This window comes from Rhodnius prolixus, unplaced genomic scaffold (assembly GCF_049639745.1).
Source record: "Rhodnius prolixus isolate KJV_2025 unplaced genomic scaffold, Rpr scaffold_1, whole genome shotgun sequence".
NCBI classification, from domain to species: domain Eukaryota; kingdom Metazoa; phylum Arthropoda; class Insecta; order Hemiptera; family Reduviidae; genus Rhodnius; species Rhodnius prolixus.
The window spans coordinates 23,548,211-23,567,395 of record NW_027411581.1 but is presented as its reverse complement, the minus strand read 5'-3'; the positions used below and the strand labels follow the sequence as shown (position 1 = coordinate 23,567,395).

The 19,185-nt window shown below is 34.2% G+C and overlaps 1 protein-coding gene across 3 annotated transcripts in view; it reads left to right on the top strand.

Annotated features, from left to right (window-relative positions):
- Positions 1-14,741, top strand: part of LOC141447503 (uncharacterized) — a 385,726-nt gene extending 370,985 nt beyond the window's left edge. For all 3 annotated transcript variants that reach the window (XM_074115134.1, XM_074115143.1, XM_074115152.1), the window contains 2 exons: positions 5,300-5,609; positions 11,583-14,741. In XM_074115134.1, coding sequence (XP_073971235.1) covers positions 5,300-5,609; positions 11,583-11,689 — 417 coding nt within the window. In that variant the 3' untranslated portion in view covers positions 11,690-14,741. The remainder of the gene's footprint in view (positions 1-5,299; positions 5,610-11,582) is intronic.
- Positions 14,742-19,185: the final 4,444 nt, after the last annotated feature.

Below are 19,185 nucleotides of genomic sequence, written 5' to 3'. Positions count from 1 at the left end.
ATTTCACTAAAAATTTTGGCCAATATTACTAGTTACAACTTCATTTTTATAGTTGTAAATGTTATTAATACAAGAAAAGAGTCATTTTTAATCTTGGTCTTCTTAGATTATGTAGAACTATCTTACTACTCATCACTGCTCTAAGCGAAGTTACTGCGAACGTGCAGTTTCTTTGATTTTGAGCCATTAAGATCCGTCTTAAGATACTAGATTTTCGAATATTTTTTTTTTTATTTTCTTGAAAATGGCTTCAATTTCTTCTAAACTAGAAAGAGAAGCCAAGACGTTTTGGCGTTTCCCAAGTCGTGCGCTAATATCAACTATCCAGAGAAAATGATACAAATAGAAGTTGCAAGATCGATATATATATGTTATAATAGGGTAGTGGTAAGTCTATCCAGTAACTTCTGGTTGATCGCTTTTGACCAAAACCTAATTATCTGATTCTAACCTGACGCCGATTAAAGCAAATACCAAATGTGAAAATCGGCAAATTTTGCAGTTTATGCTAACCACAGGCCGCCAGACGGAAAGCGCCATACACGCGCACCAACTTGGGGGAAAAACCATTATTTTCATGTTTCATCCACAAATTTTATTTCATGTTGTATTTAATTAAGTTTTTTTTTAATTATTATCTTCATTATAATATATTTTATTTTTGGTTATATTTTATTATGAATAATTTATCCTTATTAACGATGTTTATTGGGTGTACAGCTTTTGACAGGCAGCGCCGGCCAAGTCATTATAACTTTTTGCTTACATTTATTGTATTATTATTCCTGTTTAAATAAAAGTTGTTTCCCTCATGGACGCTATACTCCCCTCCTACAACCTCCTCTTATTGAAGATTCTTCTAAAATAATATAAAAAAGGTTTATTTAAATAAATTTCACTCGGTCTGCGAGGAAGTTCTTCATTATGAAAATAAATTCTAAACTTATATTTTCTGCCCTAAAAAAGGAAACTTGTTTAGATTAAAACATGTTTATTTAAAAACTTTTTTAATGAAAGTTCCGTTCTAATGTTTTTTCACTTCCACTTTGGCAATGTTTCAAGAATAATAGCAGCAACATGTCAAATTAACGATCAGAATACATTAATGATGTAGTGGTTTTCTTTTAAGAAAAGTTTTTCCTAAATATTTTTTTTGAAAAATTCATTCTCTTCTTCTACCAAAGTGTTGGCCTTGATTCCATCCACGAATTGTCAGAACATTCCCATCTTAGGCGTCGATTTCACATAACTTTATATGCCAACATCTCCTGCCAATTGTGTATGCAAGCTTTTCTGCGGTCTCCCCTTTTAATGCCTTTCGACTGGTTGCTACTTTTTGGGTTATTTTTGGAAGATGCGTTCATCCGAAGGACTTGTCCATGTCTGCCCTATGACAACATTTGGGACTCCATCAAGAACTGTTTTCCTCAAATTCCTCCTCCAGAATTCCATTTCCTAAGAATATTTCGCAATCTTGCTATTAATGTCCATATCTCGGGTCCATATAAAAATAAGTTTTCCACTAAATAAGTGTATAGTTTTTTATTTTGTGTGTGTACTAGGCTATTTCAAGTTACGGATTGTAGTAGCCGCATATCGGCTGATCCCTGTATTACGAAGTCCTTCACATTTTTGGAACAAGTACCTTCTGTACATAAAAATCGATATTTGATTTTCCCTAATTATCACGATATCGACCAGAACAAAATCAGATACTTGGGTCTGAATCACCGCAGGTTATTCCCATTTACCCCATTTCAATTCTAAGCTCATTTTGTACTTAATATAAATGGCAACTTCTTCATTGTGTTGGCGACAACTAATGGAACTCCCATCCTTTCACAATTTCTTGTCCAGATATCCAGAGCCACGTGCAAATAAATGTAAGCAACAGTGCGGCCCAGTATCGGCTTAGACCCTTTGTAGTTTTGAACGCAGGGGTCAGCAACCATAGCGCATTAACTTTATCTTTAGCCTGCGGAAATACATGTAAATACAATATTAAGTAATTGTTAATACAAGGAATTGACTTTTAATTGAGATAAATTGTACATTGTAAATCGATTTTAGAAGAACTACAATCTTAGTTTAGTGATTTGGCCGGTATTTGTTGGAGTTGGCTGTTTAGTGGTTGGCTTGCCCGGATACAGCACACAGTTTACTGGTGAGAGTATCTTGGGGTTAATGAATGACCCTGCTGTGCGCCACTTTACCTTGCCTTGGCCAAGGGGGTTGAGGAAGTTAGCTGTCTCTCTTTTCTTCACAGCTTCCCATTCTTCTACCTCCTCCAAGACAACGCGGTCCATCCCTTAAAGACCGGCTGAGTGAGCGTTGCGGCTAGAAGATAGGACCCTTAAAGTAAATGTACTCTCTTCTTTCTCCACTCTACCATGATTTTAAACCTTGATGAATATTCTTCGCCGCATTTATGCACGCTCCGCTAACGAAATACCTTATTACATTATAACTTTATTCTCTTTCTTTCTTTTAGCCGAGTTATTCGCCCAAGTGGTCCATAACCTCGGAATAAATCATCCTTTAATGTGTTCAACTCAAAAAATTCTTTTAAGCAACATCGCACTTAACGTTAAAGGTATTTTCTCCGAGTCTCTTTCTCTTCCATTTAGTTCTGATTTTAATTAAGAAACGCCCGTGTCCCAATAGTTTAATTAGGTTTTTATTACATTCAAAAACAGTGAATTTTTAATAATTTTCTTAGGTTCAAGATGGCTGCGCTGATTTTATTAAAAACTCTTTTCCGTTCTTCAGTTCTCCAAATTTTAATTAAATATCTAATTTACTTTTGGAAATATTTTCAAATAAGTTTTCATGTAATTTTAAAGTAGATTTTGTACTAGAATTTTTGTTTTTATCATTTTTGTTTAATTTATTTAATTAAGTTTTCCTTTATGTGAGAGAAGGTTTGGTAATGGCGCAGATTTTGGATTTTTAGTTTCATTGGAACTAAACTGAGATTCGTTTTGGATAGTCTTCTAGGTGAGGAAAAGTGGTTCTTGCAAAGTACTCCCTCTTCCATCTCTGTTCCTCATTCCCTCTCTGAGGCCTTAGTCACCATAACTCAAAAACAATCTCAGGAAATTTAAATTTGTTATTTCGCTTAGGTGCCAGTAGAGGAAGCCACCTTTATTTTTGGTAAGAGACGGTTCTATCTCTTCTGTACTTAACAGGGCTTGTATTGTGTAAATCGAATTTAAGCATATTTCCTCTACCGGAAATAACTCTTTATCTAAAGAGTAGTTAGTTCCCTTTCACGAAAATGGCTCTTAGGCTATTGTATAAACTTCGTATTGTTTGTGGTAAAGTTACTCTGTAAGGTTACATTTCAAAGTAATTATGGTTTTGCAAAAATTATAGTGTTGTTGAGTATAAATATGAGGCAAATATTCTGAGATTGAAGAATTTTAAACCTTGGGTTTTCACTTCCTACAGTTTTAACTATTTCTCTTTGCGCTTTACACGCTAGCTTTCCAAACCTTGAGCGACTGAGACAAACCATTACCCCAGGATGAAAAACAACTTAATGTTAACTGAGTTAACGCCAATTTTATACAGAATTCCAACTTTATTTTGAGCAAAGTTAGTTACTTAGTAGTGAATTTATAGAAGCTGGTGGGTGTTAATTTACTTTTATTAATGCTCTAGAAAATTTAGCTCTATTTATAAAATTGGAATTAAAAAAAAAGAAAGAAATATCCAGATGTTCCCTTAACTCAAAAAAGACTAACTTTATGATGATAATTGTCTCTTGGAAAGTGGACTTGGTATATTTAGCACCAGAGGACATGTTTTATGCAACTCGTAAATATTATAACCGGTACATTAAATCTCGAGTAAATATTCAGAGAATATAAGTTAGTCCTTGTTAAATACATTTAAAACTTATTACTGAAAATATTTTTGAAACTGAAAAGTACTGAAGCATTTTTATTTCTCTGATAAATTTGAATAATTAAAATATATTTGTATTTTAGTATTTGTTTGATTTGGTTCTTTTATAGTTACCTATAGATTAAATGTTTTATCATATTTTATTTATTTTTTCCATCTTGGTTGATTGTTGCCAATTTGACTGTCGCTCTCTTTGGAACCGCACTTTTATTGCATTAAACGTCGACCATTTATAAAAATGTTCTTACATTCCTCTAACATATTAGGTAAGAAATGTTTTGCAATCTGTCAAATTGGATGTTCAGTTTTTAGGATTATTCTTGGTCAGTTATTTGATGAGACAATTTGCTAGTACTTTATTTCCAGATAAATCAAATTGTAAACTGATTTTTCTTTAAATAAGTGGCAAATTTTTGTTGAACGATTTCTCTGACTCCTTCCATCTTAATTCTGGATTCAGCTCTAGCGGAAAGTTAAGGAACTGTTTATCTATTAAGACCATCTCCAATTTATTCGATCCTTTAAAGATTATTGTGTTTTAAGGAGGCATATGTTTCCTGTCGGGAGATGTGCAGATCTCTTCCATAAAACTCGTGATCTAGAAGAAGAACTAAGTAGTTTTCTTATTATAAAAGTTTTGGGGAGAAGTGCTTAGTAATAAAGAAGATTGAACAGTTTGTGAATTTATTTTTCCTCATAACGTTATTTATTTCAATTTTTTATAATTAGAGCACGCCTGAGATTGTTGGTAGCCTGGTCATTCAGAACTCAGTGGCACTGCTCGCCTCCCATAGTGTTGCCTCGTTAAAGAGCCCATTAAAAACGAGCTCCGGGTTCATTAAGCTAACTCTTTTCTTTTTAAAAATAATTAAGTTACAATTTAATATTAAAAAATAATGTTTTTCTTCAAGAATGAGCCCAACTTGCAGTGGATGTTGAGCCGTAATATTTGAAATTTCAATACTTTTAATTCTCGTGTTGTTTTTTCGTGTCGACTTCAATTGAAATTATTATTATCCTTTTTCCTTTAGTACAGATGTTGAAGTTATTTCACATTTTGTTATTGTAAATCCTGTTATACAGTGATAATTTTTTCTTACAAAATCACTTAAATAAAATAAACTTTTCGGTTCCTTATTAAATTTGTAATTCGGAGTTGTTACAAATTCAAAGGACTTGTTTTATGGGCAGCTGACATCCACAGAAACCGGAAATTCACGTTTTATGTTATGGCATTTCTGCTGATACAAGTTACAGTAAAAATGGAACTTTTTAATACTTTAGTTATTTATAGAGCTTGAATAACACCTCATTGATTTACCGTAGGTGATTTCAGCCAACTGAAAATGAGAATTATAGTTTACATATTTGCAATTTGTTTGTGTTGCAGGTGGAGGTAGCAGTTAGAGAAGGTGAATCAAGCCCGGGAGGAGAGCGAAGTGAAGAGCTGGTAGTGGACACTGGAAGAGCGGTGGTAGTAGAGTTGGAAGCGGGTACTGGAGCTGGAGCCAGATGGGCAACTGGAGAAGGACCAAGTAGAGTGCCAGCCGGAGCTGGCTCCAGGGAGTTGATCCTCGGGGTGGCCTCTGCTCTTGCACTCTTTGTCTTAGTGTCTCTAGTCGTCCTAGTGAGGACAAGGTCTACTGGCCCGACCACAGCCAAATTATTGCCCTACCATCAACAGATACACAGCCATGCAGGTAAATCCATTTCCTTTATCCACTTTTCATTAACTTTGCTGAACTATAAGGAGGGAGGCAAAGGAATGGTTTTTCCTGTTCAGTTTTCAAAACCATTATACTCTCTTTTGGAGTTCCGCACAACGAGCTGTACTTTGGTCATTTTAGTTTTTATCTAGAAATTGTTCCAACGTAAAATAGGAACGTGATGCAACAAATATTCCTGCAAAAAGTTACTTCAATGCATTTGTAAAAAAATATGAAACTACTTAAAGTTTGAAAAATACTTAATAAATATGTTTTTTGAATATTTTTAATGAGTTATTTTTTATTTACAAGTAGAATCGTAGAAATAAACTCTTTTGGCGAAAACAGGCACAATTTTCGTAATCTAAACCCAAAAATATGTGAAAAACAGTAATTTAAGAAAAGTTGCAAATCTGTAAAAGAAATTACTGTATTAAGTAAAGTAATCGCCTATTTTTTCAGGCGGGGCTTAACGTCCAACTATCAATTAGTTGTCGTGGACGGAGACGGAAGCTCATACTTTACTATAAACAATTTTTTTCTAACAAATAAAAAGTAGTCATACTCAGGATTCGAACTGGGGATCTCCTACTTACAAAGCCACGCTCTTGACCACTAGACCAACAGCCGCCCGAATCTGGATTAAGAAATGTACTTAACAAATTCTTTGCCGTAGAAAAGTCTATCCCTTCATCGGAGAATATTCCTTAATTCAGGAGCTCCCTTTACGAATTTACAGTAGAGTTAAATTGCAATTCTTCAAATGTATTTTTGGGCGCAAAAATAGTGCTCGTTTTTTACCGGGTCATTTCTAAGATTGAAGTTTCCTTCCCTTACCGATCGGTGTTATGATTTAGCATTCAGCGTGGAAGAATGATGAAAGCGCATCATGTTCTAATCGCGTAGTAACCTCTTGCTTTTAGATTTTCTTATTAGACAACTAAGAAACAAAAAACTATAGAATTTAACCACTTTAGTAATTATTTAATGAAATTGCGTGTCCAAATAAATAAACCTTCTCTCTGCGAAATTAAAATATAAAATATTCCCAAAGTTTATCTATTTTTATTTACAAAATATTTAGGTCGGCATGAAGTGACTTTGTCACGCATTGAGAGTCTCTGCCCGTAACTTAGACAGCTATCAGTTTTCACATTCATGGATCCTTATTTCTTTCTAAATAAATTTTTAGTTTCTTCTTTAAATCCTGCGAATTTGAGGTCTTATTGTGGGAAAATGTCTTCGTTAATCCTATCGAAGACTGTTAGATGAGCACATCCTGCCAATTTTAACGCAGAGGTCAGCATGTATTTGTCTTTCCTTTTATCTAATGCCACAGATATTGAGGAAAAGTTGAGTTCTAAGTTCGGCAAAAATTTTAGTTATTACTAATGTTATTATTAAAAAAATTAATATAATTATGTGTTATCGTTGTCATATTTACTAACAGTAAACAGTCATGCAAAATGGTTAATAGAATTTGTCGTGATTAAATGCTGGTTTATGATTGTTATTCTATCGTTAGTTTAGAAATGCATTTTTTCATCATAAATCATTAGTAGTCTTAGCTGCAGTGATAATTGTCGTAAATAACATTTTCCGAGTGTTAATTTTTATTTTTTTTTGTAATTACGTCATCACATTTTGTAAATTTCCACCTTTCATCTCACAATGTGTACCAACTTGGAACTTCATTAAAAGTACTTAGTACCACTTTGCCATTTAGACACCTCGAAAGTGAATAGTTAGAGGCGAGAACCCGTAAAGCTAAGATTTATTGTGGTACTGGGTTCGATTACCAGCCGAGAAAGCCTTGGAATTTAACTAATGGATGAGAAAATTTATGCTAAAGTACGTTGCTAATCGCTTCCACTTCTGGTACCTAAATTTAGTAGTTGGACGTGAAGCCCGTCTGATCAAAATAGGTAATACTTCACTTCATTCCTGCATTTTTAACTAATTTGGTGCCTTATTACAGGAATTAAGAAACTTTTACCTATAAATTAACTTTAACTAAATCCCTACATCATTATGAGGAACTAGGGATAACTTTTTTCGCATAACTTGGTACATTATATAAGTAATTAGGACTCCCTTCTCTGAATATGGACGGTAAACTCAATACGAGGCAAATCATCCGTTGAAACTGAATAACCGTTGACAAATTCGTACTCAATCAATCAGTCCTACCATACTAATGAATTTTATACAATTCAGTATAATGCTATTATATGACGGATACAGTATTCTACCTGAAATAGCATATAACCTAAGCAGAACTACGTTTTAAACCTTCATGTAAAACCATTACATCCCTGTTGAGCTGAACAGAAATGTTGACACTCTTAAGACTTACAATTTGGCTTCAACCGTAGGCTGTACTTAGAAGGATGCTGGAGAGTCTTTGTCTGCTGGTAGAAATGGACAACGACACTCGATCGGTTGCCTGATGCTGGCTAACACTAACGCTGTAGTTGGGCAAAATAATATTAGTTGTGTACTTCCAGATAAAATAAAGTTCTAAGCTTCTAACGTAATTATAATAAATAAGTGAAGATAACTTATTATCTTGGGGTTATCATTAATAATTAATATTATGTTTATCAATAATTAACGTTGTCCTTTTTAATGATGGAGTTTTGGTTGGTGCTTATCTTATTCAGTTATCTTTAGACTATTGGTTTTTTGAAGGGTAACTTTGATCAGACATGCTTTACAACCAAAAAAACGCCGATGTAAGGAAACTTAACCATCTTACGTAAGTAGTTTCTTGATAGCTCTCATTTCTGGTGAAGAATGACTGGATCGAGATAATATTCAAGTTATCTTCAAGAAATATCTCTATAGCTTTATGCTGATTATATTTGGACTGTTTTGGGGGGGTGCCTAATATTGATGAGATAATACTCCCTATCTCTCGTTAAATTTAATACTTTGAGTACATAAATTACTTTAATATTTAATTAAGTTATGTAAACTGCACCAAAACATGCATCTCTAAAAGTAATAGTAGTGGGAATACACAAAGCTCTCTATTTTTCGTTTATAAGTTACATTGTTTACGCTAAAAACTTCTTGTTTTTTATTTTTTATCGCCAAAACGTGGTTTTTAAGTTCTAAAACATGTAACCATTTCCGATTTTTTAACAATCGCAATCGCGTTTCTTAGATACGATAAAAGTAACATTGAAGTTGGAGAGCAATGATTAGCTACATGATTAGAAGTAAAGTAAAGTAATTGCCTATTTCTCAGGCGCGCTTTATTTCCAATTACCAGTTAGGTGTCGTGGACGGAGGCGACTAGCAAACATACTTTACTGTAAATTTCTTTTATTAACCATTAAATAAAATCCAAGGCCTAAGACCGGGAATCGAACCCAGTACCACAATGCATATTAGCTCGACAGGCCTCGTCTCTAACCGCTCGGCTACCGTGGCGCCTACATGATTATAGAGTATTGGATTCTCATGCGGAGATACCGGATTCGAATCCTGCTGCTGCTGCTGTCCCTTAGATCTTTTCTACCTAGGAACTTTTTCTGCACTGAAAAAACATGGCTGGTGTAAGACATTACCCCCTTAGTTAAATATACATACTTTAATAAATCAATTTTCTTCTTCGGTAAGAGTAATTTAAATTTGTCCTCTCAGTAGACCAATTGAACACACCATATCTTTCATCTCTTAAAATAACCACGTCAAACAACACAACATGTGACACCAAAAAAAAATATTTTTTCTAACCACTTCTAAGATTAAGTGAACAAATTTACTGCATCTCTACTTTTCAAAATGTCGTCAGGCGAGACGTTGCTCTAATACAGTGATTCTCAACCACTGTGCCGCGGCACTTTGGTTTTGAAGTGACCCGGTAAAAAACGAGCACTATTTTTGCGCCCAAAAATACATTTGAAGAATTGCAATTTAACTCTACTGTAAATTCGTAAAGGGAGCTCCTGAATTAAGGAATATTCTCCGATGAAGGGATAGTTTTGAAGTGTGCCGCCAAATTTTAGAAATGCATACAATAAAAATTATATATTAAATGTAGAAGACGATGTGAGAGTAGCATTATCATTTTATACGACCAAATATAAACGAAATTATCAAAAAACATCAAGCTCAAATTTCTCATTTAAAGTATTCTTATTATTAACTTGTTAAACATATTCTGTTTAGTAACTTGTGATAAACATATACTGTAGTTTTAGTAGTACATATTATTTTATATTGAAAATAAACATAAACTATTTTATACAGTGTGTTATGGATAAGTAAAATACTTTAAAATTTATTGTTAGTGTACCGCCAAATTTTGAAATTGTTAAAAGTACGTTGCGACAAAAAAGGTTGAGAATTACTGCTCTAATTACTGCTTGTTCGGTCTGGAGCCCTTGTACTGTCTAGAACAGGGATGGCGAACCTTTTTGAGACGTGGGTCAAATTTTGTTCATTTTTTTTTATGTTCTAGCTCTTGGGTCAATAATGCCCATTTGCCCAAGAGTTAAGTTTAAAAATTTTAAACTGAATATTTTCAAAACTAAACATCTTTAAAATTCAGTTGGCTTAACGGGTAAAACGGGACGAAACAAGTGCTATGGAAGTCTCTTTTTACAAACAGAACTGAACAAATCCTTACTAAAGTGTGTTTTATCTGAAGAAAAATCTAAATATGGTTATTTGCTTTGGGTTGTCGATTTTTTTAACAAACAAAATATGAGTAAAATTAAATTGCTTTAGTGTCAATGCGTGATTGAAAAAAATACAGATATAATATAAATTATCCACACAATTAGAAAATTTAAACTAAATCAACCCGCGTAAACAAATGTAATGGTTGCCTAGCAAAATTGTGGGTCAATGAAAAAGCTTGCGCTGGTCAATGTCTGACCCGCGGGTCATAGGTTCGCCATCACTGGTCTAGAATCTCGTAACAACTCGAAAACTAACTCAACAGCCCGAGCGACTGATTCTCCATGTCAGTTTAGATTGTCAACCTAATGTCGTCATATGTTGATGATGATTCTCTAGCACTGTTAGTGAGAATCGTGAGAGGATGAGTAGCATTGGCTTTTCCGAATTCACTGCAAGAATTGAAAGACATAAAATAGAGTGAAGAGTTCATGCGTAATTTATTTTTTTTTATTTCTTATAGAAATATCAGTAACTTGGGATTTATTGAAAAATATCTGGGATATAGAACTGCGATTGACAAACTTCGAGTAGTGAGTCAGTTGAGATTGGCAAGTGACAAATCTATTAGAATATGATACAGCAATGGTGGACACCATGCTATTGATGCACTAGCATTATGTACATTGTGTAATTTAAATGCCAATGAAACGCTGGAACACTTCTTAATCCATTGCCCTCTTTACTCTCCTATTAGGAATCACTGCTTAGAACGGTATGTGACGGATAGTGTAAGTGATGGCCAAGTATTTGGTTAGCTTGTTGACCGTTGCCTCTGAGAAACATTGGATGATCTCTACTACTACGTTACTGGCGCTCTAAAGCTTAGAGCATTTGCCATAAATGAGTGAATCATGAAGGGTATGGGTTTGATGGGTAGTTGTAGATGCCTAGCTTATCATTAAATATAATATACGTATGTAATTAAAAATATATATATATAGTTACATATTATACGGATATTATTATATTATTATAATGTTATTATGTTGGAATACTAAGTATAATTTTTTTTTCATTTTCATTTTTAAAAGTCCATTTTAGTTTTGTTTACAGTTTGTTTCATAGTAGTATCTATTATTTGTTTTTGTTTTGTATAAATATGTTCTGTTCTTTTATTTCTGTTATTACAGAACCCCTGTAATGTTTTTGTATAAAAAACAAAATACAGTATTTTTCTATCTATCTATCTCATAATTTATTTTTTTTTAAAAAAAAAAGGAGAAGAAGAATAAATAAATAGATACTAATTGGAATATTATTTTCTGTTAACAGCATCTCCGCCGTTAGTGCACGTGGTAAATGGTGAAGAGAGGAATGCAGATGGACTTGAAATTACCGCGCCAACCAGTTTGCAAAGGGGTAGCACGCTTCATGTCTGAAATAGTATCGACATTTAAGCCAAAATAAGAAGCAAAAAATATATTCACATAAATATATATATATACAATTATATATATTACGCGTGAAGTTCCTGTGATAACCACACTCCGCTTCCAAGAATAAAAATAAAAAACTAAAAAAGAATAAAAATAAAATACCCTCAAGATTGTAAATTTTTGATGTAAATTTGTTGTATAGACTGATTTCAAATTGCAAACATATTTCTTTTTCGTTTTAATTTTGATTTTGTTTTCTTTATTTGTTCATACTTTCTAGATCTATTTAAATGTGAAAATATTAAACAATTGAACGTGTTATATGTAATATAAATAAAACAAACACAAAGTCAGAACTAATTATAATTTGAATAGTCCTAGTCGTATTTTATAGTTAATTATAGTGATTTATTTCGTAGTAAAGATGGAAATTGTTTAGAGGGGGGATACAAATTGTTTAGAGGGGGGATACAAATTGTTTAGAGGGGGGATACAAATTGAGGCGAAAGATTGTTTAGACGCTCTAGGTTTTTTTTTTTAAAAAAAAAAAAAGTCTCGGAGACAATCAAAATGAGGCACCTCACGCTGTCTTTGTTTGTGTATAAAAAGAAAAAAATATGTAATTTTTTTTTTCTGTAATTTGTGATTGTTTCATTTGTTTTAAAGAAAATAAATTAATTAAATAGATCACATTAACAACGTGCTTTAAGTTTCATTTCTTATTGAGTTTGTAAAAGTACAAATGATTGGAGAAGTGGTAATGATTACCTCTTTAAAACATAAATATTTATGAACGAACGAACTCTAAAAAAAATAAAATGAGGTTCTTATTAACCCGTTGAAATAAAAAAAATTAAAATAAAATAAATAACAGAAAAATGTAATGGTATAAACGAGTTCCTTTCTTTAAGAAGAAGAAAAAAAAAAGTATCAATTAAAAATAATTACGATAAAATTTTGAATATAAAATATATTTTTTTAGCTCTATTTTGGTCGAACGTAAATTTGAGGCAAACTTGAGTTAATCGAAGCGTCGAAATGTATAAAAAAAAAGATGGAAATTTTAAAACAAAAAAATAAGGAGTGCGAAGAATTAATTATAGCGGCAGTGTTTTTTAGGCTCTCTCTCCCTAGTGCTTTTAAATTGCTTCAAATGTACTTTTACAAAAATATTGTTAATCAAATTGTAAAGGGACAAAAACAAAAGTAAAATGTTCAAAAAAATTTTTTGAAATTCATTGATACGAGTGTAATAATAATTATTGGACAAGAATGTGACAGTTATCATAAAACAAAATGTTTATGTTATTATTAAAATGTCTAGTGAAATTCCAAGGACATTGCAAACAGGTAAATGTAGCTGTAAAAGTATTTAATAGATATATTGTTTCAATTCACTTCCGTTACTTCTGCAAGTAATGTGCCGAAATGTTTTCATATTTCATTAAAAAAAAACCTGTTAATGCAGGTTAAATTGGGTTTGTATTTTTCCTTTTTGGAGAGCTCACGAAACATAAACAATCAAAACTAGATCAATTAAAATTCTATGTTTAGATTGGTTTATTGGAACAACATTTATGTATGGCATCAATTGATCATTGATCGGACCGAGTGTTAGCCATCAGACAGTGGGATCAACACTTCAACTCGCCAAACGTAACATTTAATAATTATACTTACCGAGTATGGTGTACCATGTTTCTTTAACAAGAAAACTTCTAAATCCAGTACCTTTAGAGCTTATAGTTAGATGAAAACTCTCGATTGCCCTCTACTTGCTATTCAGTACGAAAATATCCGCTGTAAATATGTTTTCATTCACTTAAAGAACACATTTGATTGTTCTTAGTAAAAATAAAAAGTCTTTATTGTCGTAAAAATTGTTTCCAGCCAAAATATAGTCTAAACAAAGCTACTGGAGAATGGAATATTTTTAAAATTTTGGTTGTTCTTAACTGATTTTCAAAATTCCAGTAATTTACAGGTGGATGTACAAGTCCTTACTGTCTGCCAGATTAATGTCCCTGACCCTCGCAAAATCCCTTTCACTGCGTGATAACTGAATATTTTCCATTTGTCTAATTAGGGAAATCATATTCTCTTTACAAACCGCCAGTGTGAGAAAAGTTGAAAATAATTGAGGAAGATCCTTAATTCAAAGCGCCATTCTCTGTCCAGTAATTACGATGTACTTGTAAAAATTGTTAAAAAAATCTTGTGTTTTGGAGATATACTGCTGGCTATACAATATAAGTATGTATACATAATATACACACATATTTATTATATATATATAAATGAAAATAAAACGAAATAAGCACTGTTTTTTTTTTGTACATAACACTATTTAGCCATGTTGGTTAAAATAAAGGAATAAATAAGAATAAAAGAAACTGTGAAAGCATGTGTGTGACGACCGCGCGTTAGTGTGAGTGTGTGTGTCTGCGCGTCAGTGTGAGTGTGTGTCCGCGCGTTTGTGTGTGTGTGTGTGTGGACGGGAAGCGAGTGCGGGGTTATGATGTGTTGCGCGGGGTTCGGTGACCTAAACAAAACAGGACGTTCTCTTCCGGTCGGGCCACTTCCAGCCAATAGCAACACGACTTGTAGCTCCACCCCTTCCCATCATTTTGGCCACACCTACCTATTTTTGTTTTTTTGAAAGGCTCCTCTTTTGATCCTTGTATATCTAATTATAACATATGTATCAAAGTTATTTGTATATTATAATTATCAGTGAATTTAGAAAATAATATATATATATAAAATTATAATGATATAGGAATTTAAAAAAAAAAAAAATGTTTAAAAAAATTAAGTAAAAATGAATTGAAAATATACATCTAAGTGTAAATACCAAATTTTATTGTAAATAACAATATAATATTGTATTTCTTTATGGACATATTTCTCGTGGAAGTTTTAAGTTATTTTTTGTAATGTAATATACATTATTAAGAAATAAATCAATAAAAATCTGTGTAATAATTCATGTTTGTATTTGAATCTATGAACATGCGTGAGACAAACAAAATTAATAAATAGTTACATTGTTCTATTGTTTTCTGTTCATTATTGTACCTCCTTGTGCCTTCTTTTGCAGCTTGGTTTGATGGAAAAGCAATACGAATTAGTGTGGCACTAGCCTACAAGTGACATATTCATTAGCTTCGTGAAAAGGTTCATACCGCAGAGAAAACAAGTGACAAAGAGGTTTAAAGTCGAAAACATAAAATGGAAAACAAGTTGGATATGGAGAAAAAAGTAATGATAAAGATGGTCGTTAGTAGGACTAACTATTCAAAATCCAGAAGGAGACTGTTAAATGTGAAGGTCAAAATTAAGATTAGGTTACCTTAGCGGGACAGGACCTATGCCCCAAGGCGCCACAGCCTAAAGAGGCTTATGGTAGTGCCTTCCCCTTTTTTGGATCTAGTAGACGAAAGCTCCCCTACCAAAGAGGTTAAGGATTTTCCCTACTAGTTCTATTTGCGCTACCATCTCCTCTGGTCTCAAAGATCCAATGGTGTCATAGCACAACCACATAGCAACGCAATCGAACAGCAAGTGAGAGGCCGTTTCCTCCTCTTCCTGACACAATCTGACTCATCACCCAGTTCTTTTCATGCTCTATCCAGATTCAATCTCTGAGAACCACACAAACTAAACCCTTGGTGATTCCCAGACAATAGGGGCACTGCTAAAGACCCCCGTAAACAACAGGCACGCCATTTTCTGAACCCTGGCAGTGCCTTGAAGGCCGTCTGTTCTTCAGTCTTCCTCCACCATATTACCGCACCATAGGTGATAATAGGAATTGCTGTTCGTGTCTAGAGCCAGAGGGACATTTTCGGGCGTAAACCACATGTCTTTCCACAGGTTCTAGTTGTACCACAAAGAGCATGTTTTGCCTTCAGTTTAACTTTATCTAGATGTGCTTTCCAAGTGAGTCTGGAGCCTAGGACAACGCCCAGGTACTTAACTTCACCCGATACATCCAGAGTTGTGCCAAAAATTCCAAGATTTTTTTGTAGCTCTCTATGTCCCTTCTCCTAGTAAAGGGACCAAAATAGTCTTAGAAGGCAACTCATTAAGATCTACCCTTGTAACTCAGTGCTTCCTGCATGAGCTCAGCAACAATTATCTCGTGCCTGACCCTGACCACCACAGAAATATTATCTGCGTAGCCCAGGGCCGAGAACCCACGAAGGTCTTGCATCTCAAGTAAGTCGTCTGCGACCATGAACCACAGGAGCGGAGATAAGACCCTCTGGCAGCCGTTAATTCCAGCGTAGGATGGGAGGATCAACAGTCACCTGTGGCAGACACCCACTACCACAGGAAGGCTACATTACAATGGTGTTTCACCCGGTGCCCCAAGGTTATCATTACCGCACATACATTTTACTACCCTGACGCATCCAGAATCGACACGAGCCCTCATCTTACGTTGGGTAGGTATCCGGAGGGGTCAGGAGAGGACTAGACAGGATCAAACGAGGGATAGAATTAAGGATTAGCAGTGGGGTATACCACCACTACTGTGTGTACTGTGTTAAATATATTGGGTGTTACAGTGTAATGTTCTCATGTTCATGTTGTTAGGCTGGGATACCCGCAGGGACGCCAAGTACCCTGAAGAAGTGGCTAATCCACTTCCTCCTATGGAGATTTGAAGGATAACCGTAAAGAAAACGGTGACGGTATGGTTTGCAGGAATGCAAATCGTGAAATAGTTTAATAGCTCCTATAACAATCAATCTTAGTTAAATAGGTTCTACTCTTTACTGAACAATTTTTTTTTTTTAATTGGTCTGCATAAGGGTCTGGGCATCTAATAAATTCTATAAATGAAAATTTAATGCAGTGAAATTACCTAAATGATATTGTTTTTTTGTTTTTTTTAAATTTATTTAAGTTACACCAGCGCTAGTAACAACGACAATAACTAACACCACTACAAACTCACTAATTGAGGGGAGAAGTTACGCAGTGATAACACGCCCTAAGTCGTCTCCAGGATTTCCTACTCTCTTCAGAAGAGAGAAAATCGCGAGGCCACTGGCGTTTTAATAGCCTAGGAAGATGATCTTGAATGTGGTGAGGGTAATTGACGGACAAGAGGATTGGAATGAAAAGTTCTGATGAAGGTTTTTATAGCGAGTTCGAGCGACCTGACTCACAAACGGAATTCCTAAGTTTGGGTGGATGGTGAGATTTGAAACATAAAATGGAGCTTTAACGATAGTGCGCAGAATTTAGACCGAAGCGATTGAATTCGTTGAAGATTGGAGCGTTTCGCTGAACCCCACAGTTCAATACCGTACGTCCAGGCGGGTTTTAGTATGGAATTGTAAATCAGTCGTTTGTTATCAAGTGAAAGTTTTGAACGTTGGTCTAGTAGTCTTTTAAGTAGTCGATAACGCCTGGTAACTTCAGTTCGTTTAAGTCAGTCTTTTGTCTAAATAAAGCCCAAGATAACGGACAACATTGGCAGGAGGAATTGGAATTGAGTCCTAGAAGATCGGAGGAAGAGTGATGCGGCGGAGAGTAAAAGTAATATTTTGAGATTTTGTTTCATTTAACTTGATTTTCTATTTTTTAAACCATTCTTCAAGAGAAAAGAGATGAGTTTGAAGGTTTCTGTGTGAAGTTACCGGATCAATGTGAGGAGTAAGTTTAGCTGTATCATCTGCATAAGTTAGGAGGACAGTTTCAAGATGGATTGGTATGTCTGCTGTGTATATAACATATAGGATAGGTCCTAAGATGCTTCAATACGATGTTTAGCTGAATAGGATGTTCCGATTTGAATTTGAAAATAACGATCCGACAAATAGGACTTTAAGATGAGGAAAAGAGCAAACGGAAGAATGCCCTTGAGTTTCCAGAGCAAGCCCGGGTGCCACACCCGATCGAAGGCTTGCTTTACATCGAGATAGACACCCGAGCAACACTCTTTCAGATATTATTGTTATAAAATTTTAATGAAACACATAAGCTCTTTCGTTCATTTCTAAATAGCAGAAATTAAGAGCTGCAGTATGAATGAAATTTCGGGTACTAGCTGATTTGAGTTCCTTTTGTCGTTAAATCAACCCTTATACTTTTTAAACTGTAAGTTTTTGTTAAAGAGATTCTCATTAGATTTGTCAAAGTAATTACTATTCTCTAAAATGAATTGAACTTCTTAACAGGAACCGAAATGCCTTGGCGGAGAAATCGCTTTAAATCTAAAAATTCAAAATAAAATCTTATTTATGTCTCCTTTATTCATAAAGTTTGTAACTATAAGGAATCTTTTGTAGGAAAATAAGTACTTCAGCTAAGGATAATGTTTTTCTAACCTAGACACAACTTTAGGGATAATTTTGTAGAAGAGTTAGGCGCGGTGGAAGGACAAGGAGGGAGTGTGCAGAGAAGAGCTTAGCAGAGAGAATGTGTTGTCTGAATATAAACAAACGATGTAATTATGTTTGACCCGAGGGTAAAGTGGAATCCAGTAGTTATCCCAGTAGTTGTAGTGGTAGACGGAAATTCAGTTAATGACAAACATAAATTAAGCTGGTGCCCTTTCTAAGAGCAACAACAGAATGGGAGAGTCACACTGAGAGACACAAGTGTGTGCCATCCAAAATGACCGTAACAATTAATTACTGCCTAAACTCATAACTGGTTTTGTCCCTAAAGGTTTGTTTTTTATTTAAAAACAAAGCAAAAAATGGGACACTTAAAAATAATTATTTTCAACAAAGACAAATTACAAGAAATCTGTTTGCTTTTAATCATTATTCCTTTATTCGAGAAATATTCCAAATCGGGTCATTATTTTTCTTTTATCCCAACTAGCAGAAGCGCCATCTGTGAGAAACACCAGACATCTTAGGAAAACTGGTGGCTATTGGACTTTCTCAAATCGCTGTTCCAGAATAAAGTAAAGTAAAGTAATCGCCTATTTTTTCGCCCGACGTGGACGGAGGCGACTAGCAAACATACTTTATTGTAAAAATTCCTTTTATTAACCATTAAATAAAATCCTAAGGCCTAAGACCGGGAATCGAACCCAGTACCACAATGCATATTTAGCTTTGCAGGTCTCGCCACTTAACCCGCTCGGCTACCGTGGCGCCTGTGTTCCAGAATATTCTACATTTATTTAAAGAGACGAGAAAAAACCCAACTAGTCTCTCCATTAACTTCTTGTAAGTTTAAAATAAAGTAGCGAACTGATTAAACTTTTCTTTTTTTTTTCACTTTAACTATAGAGTGCAATTTGTAATCTTCATACTAGATTGCATCATTGCTTTGCAAGTAACCACTGTTTTTAAAAATGACTGGATTTAAAATTGTTGCAACATATTAACTGATAACAGAGTGTGGACCCTTTGTTATCAGGTTTACCACCAATTAGAGAATTTTTTTACTTTCTGTTTATTCCAGTCTCGCGAGCGTTTCCAAATTTCGAAATTGAATTGAACTTTGTCTCTAAAAACAAAACATAA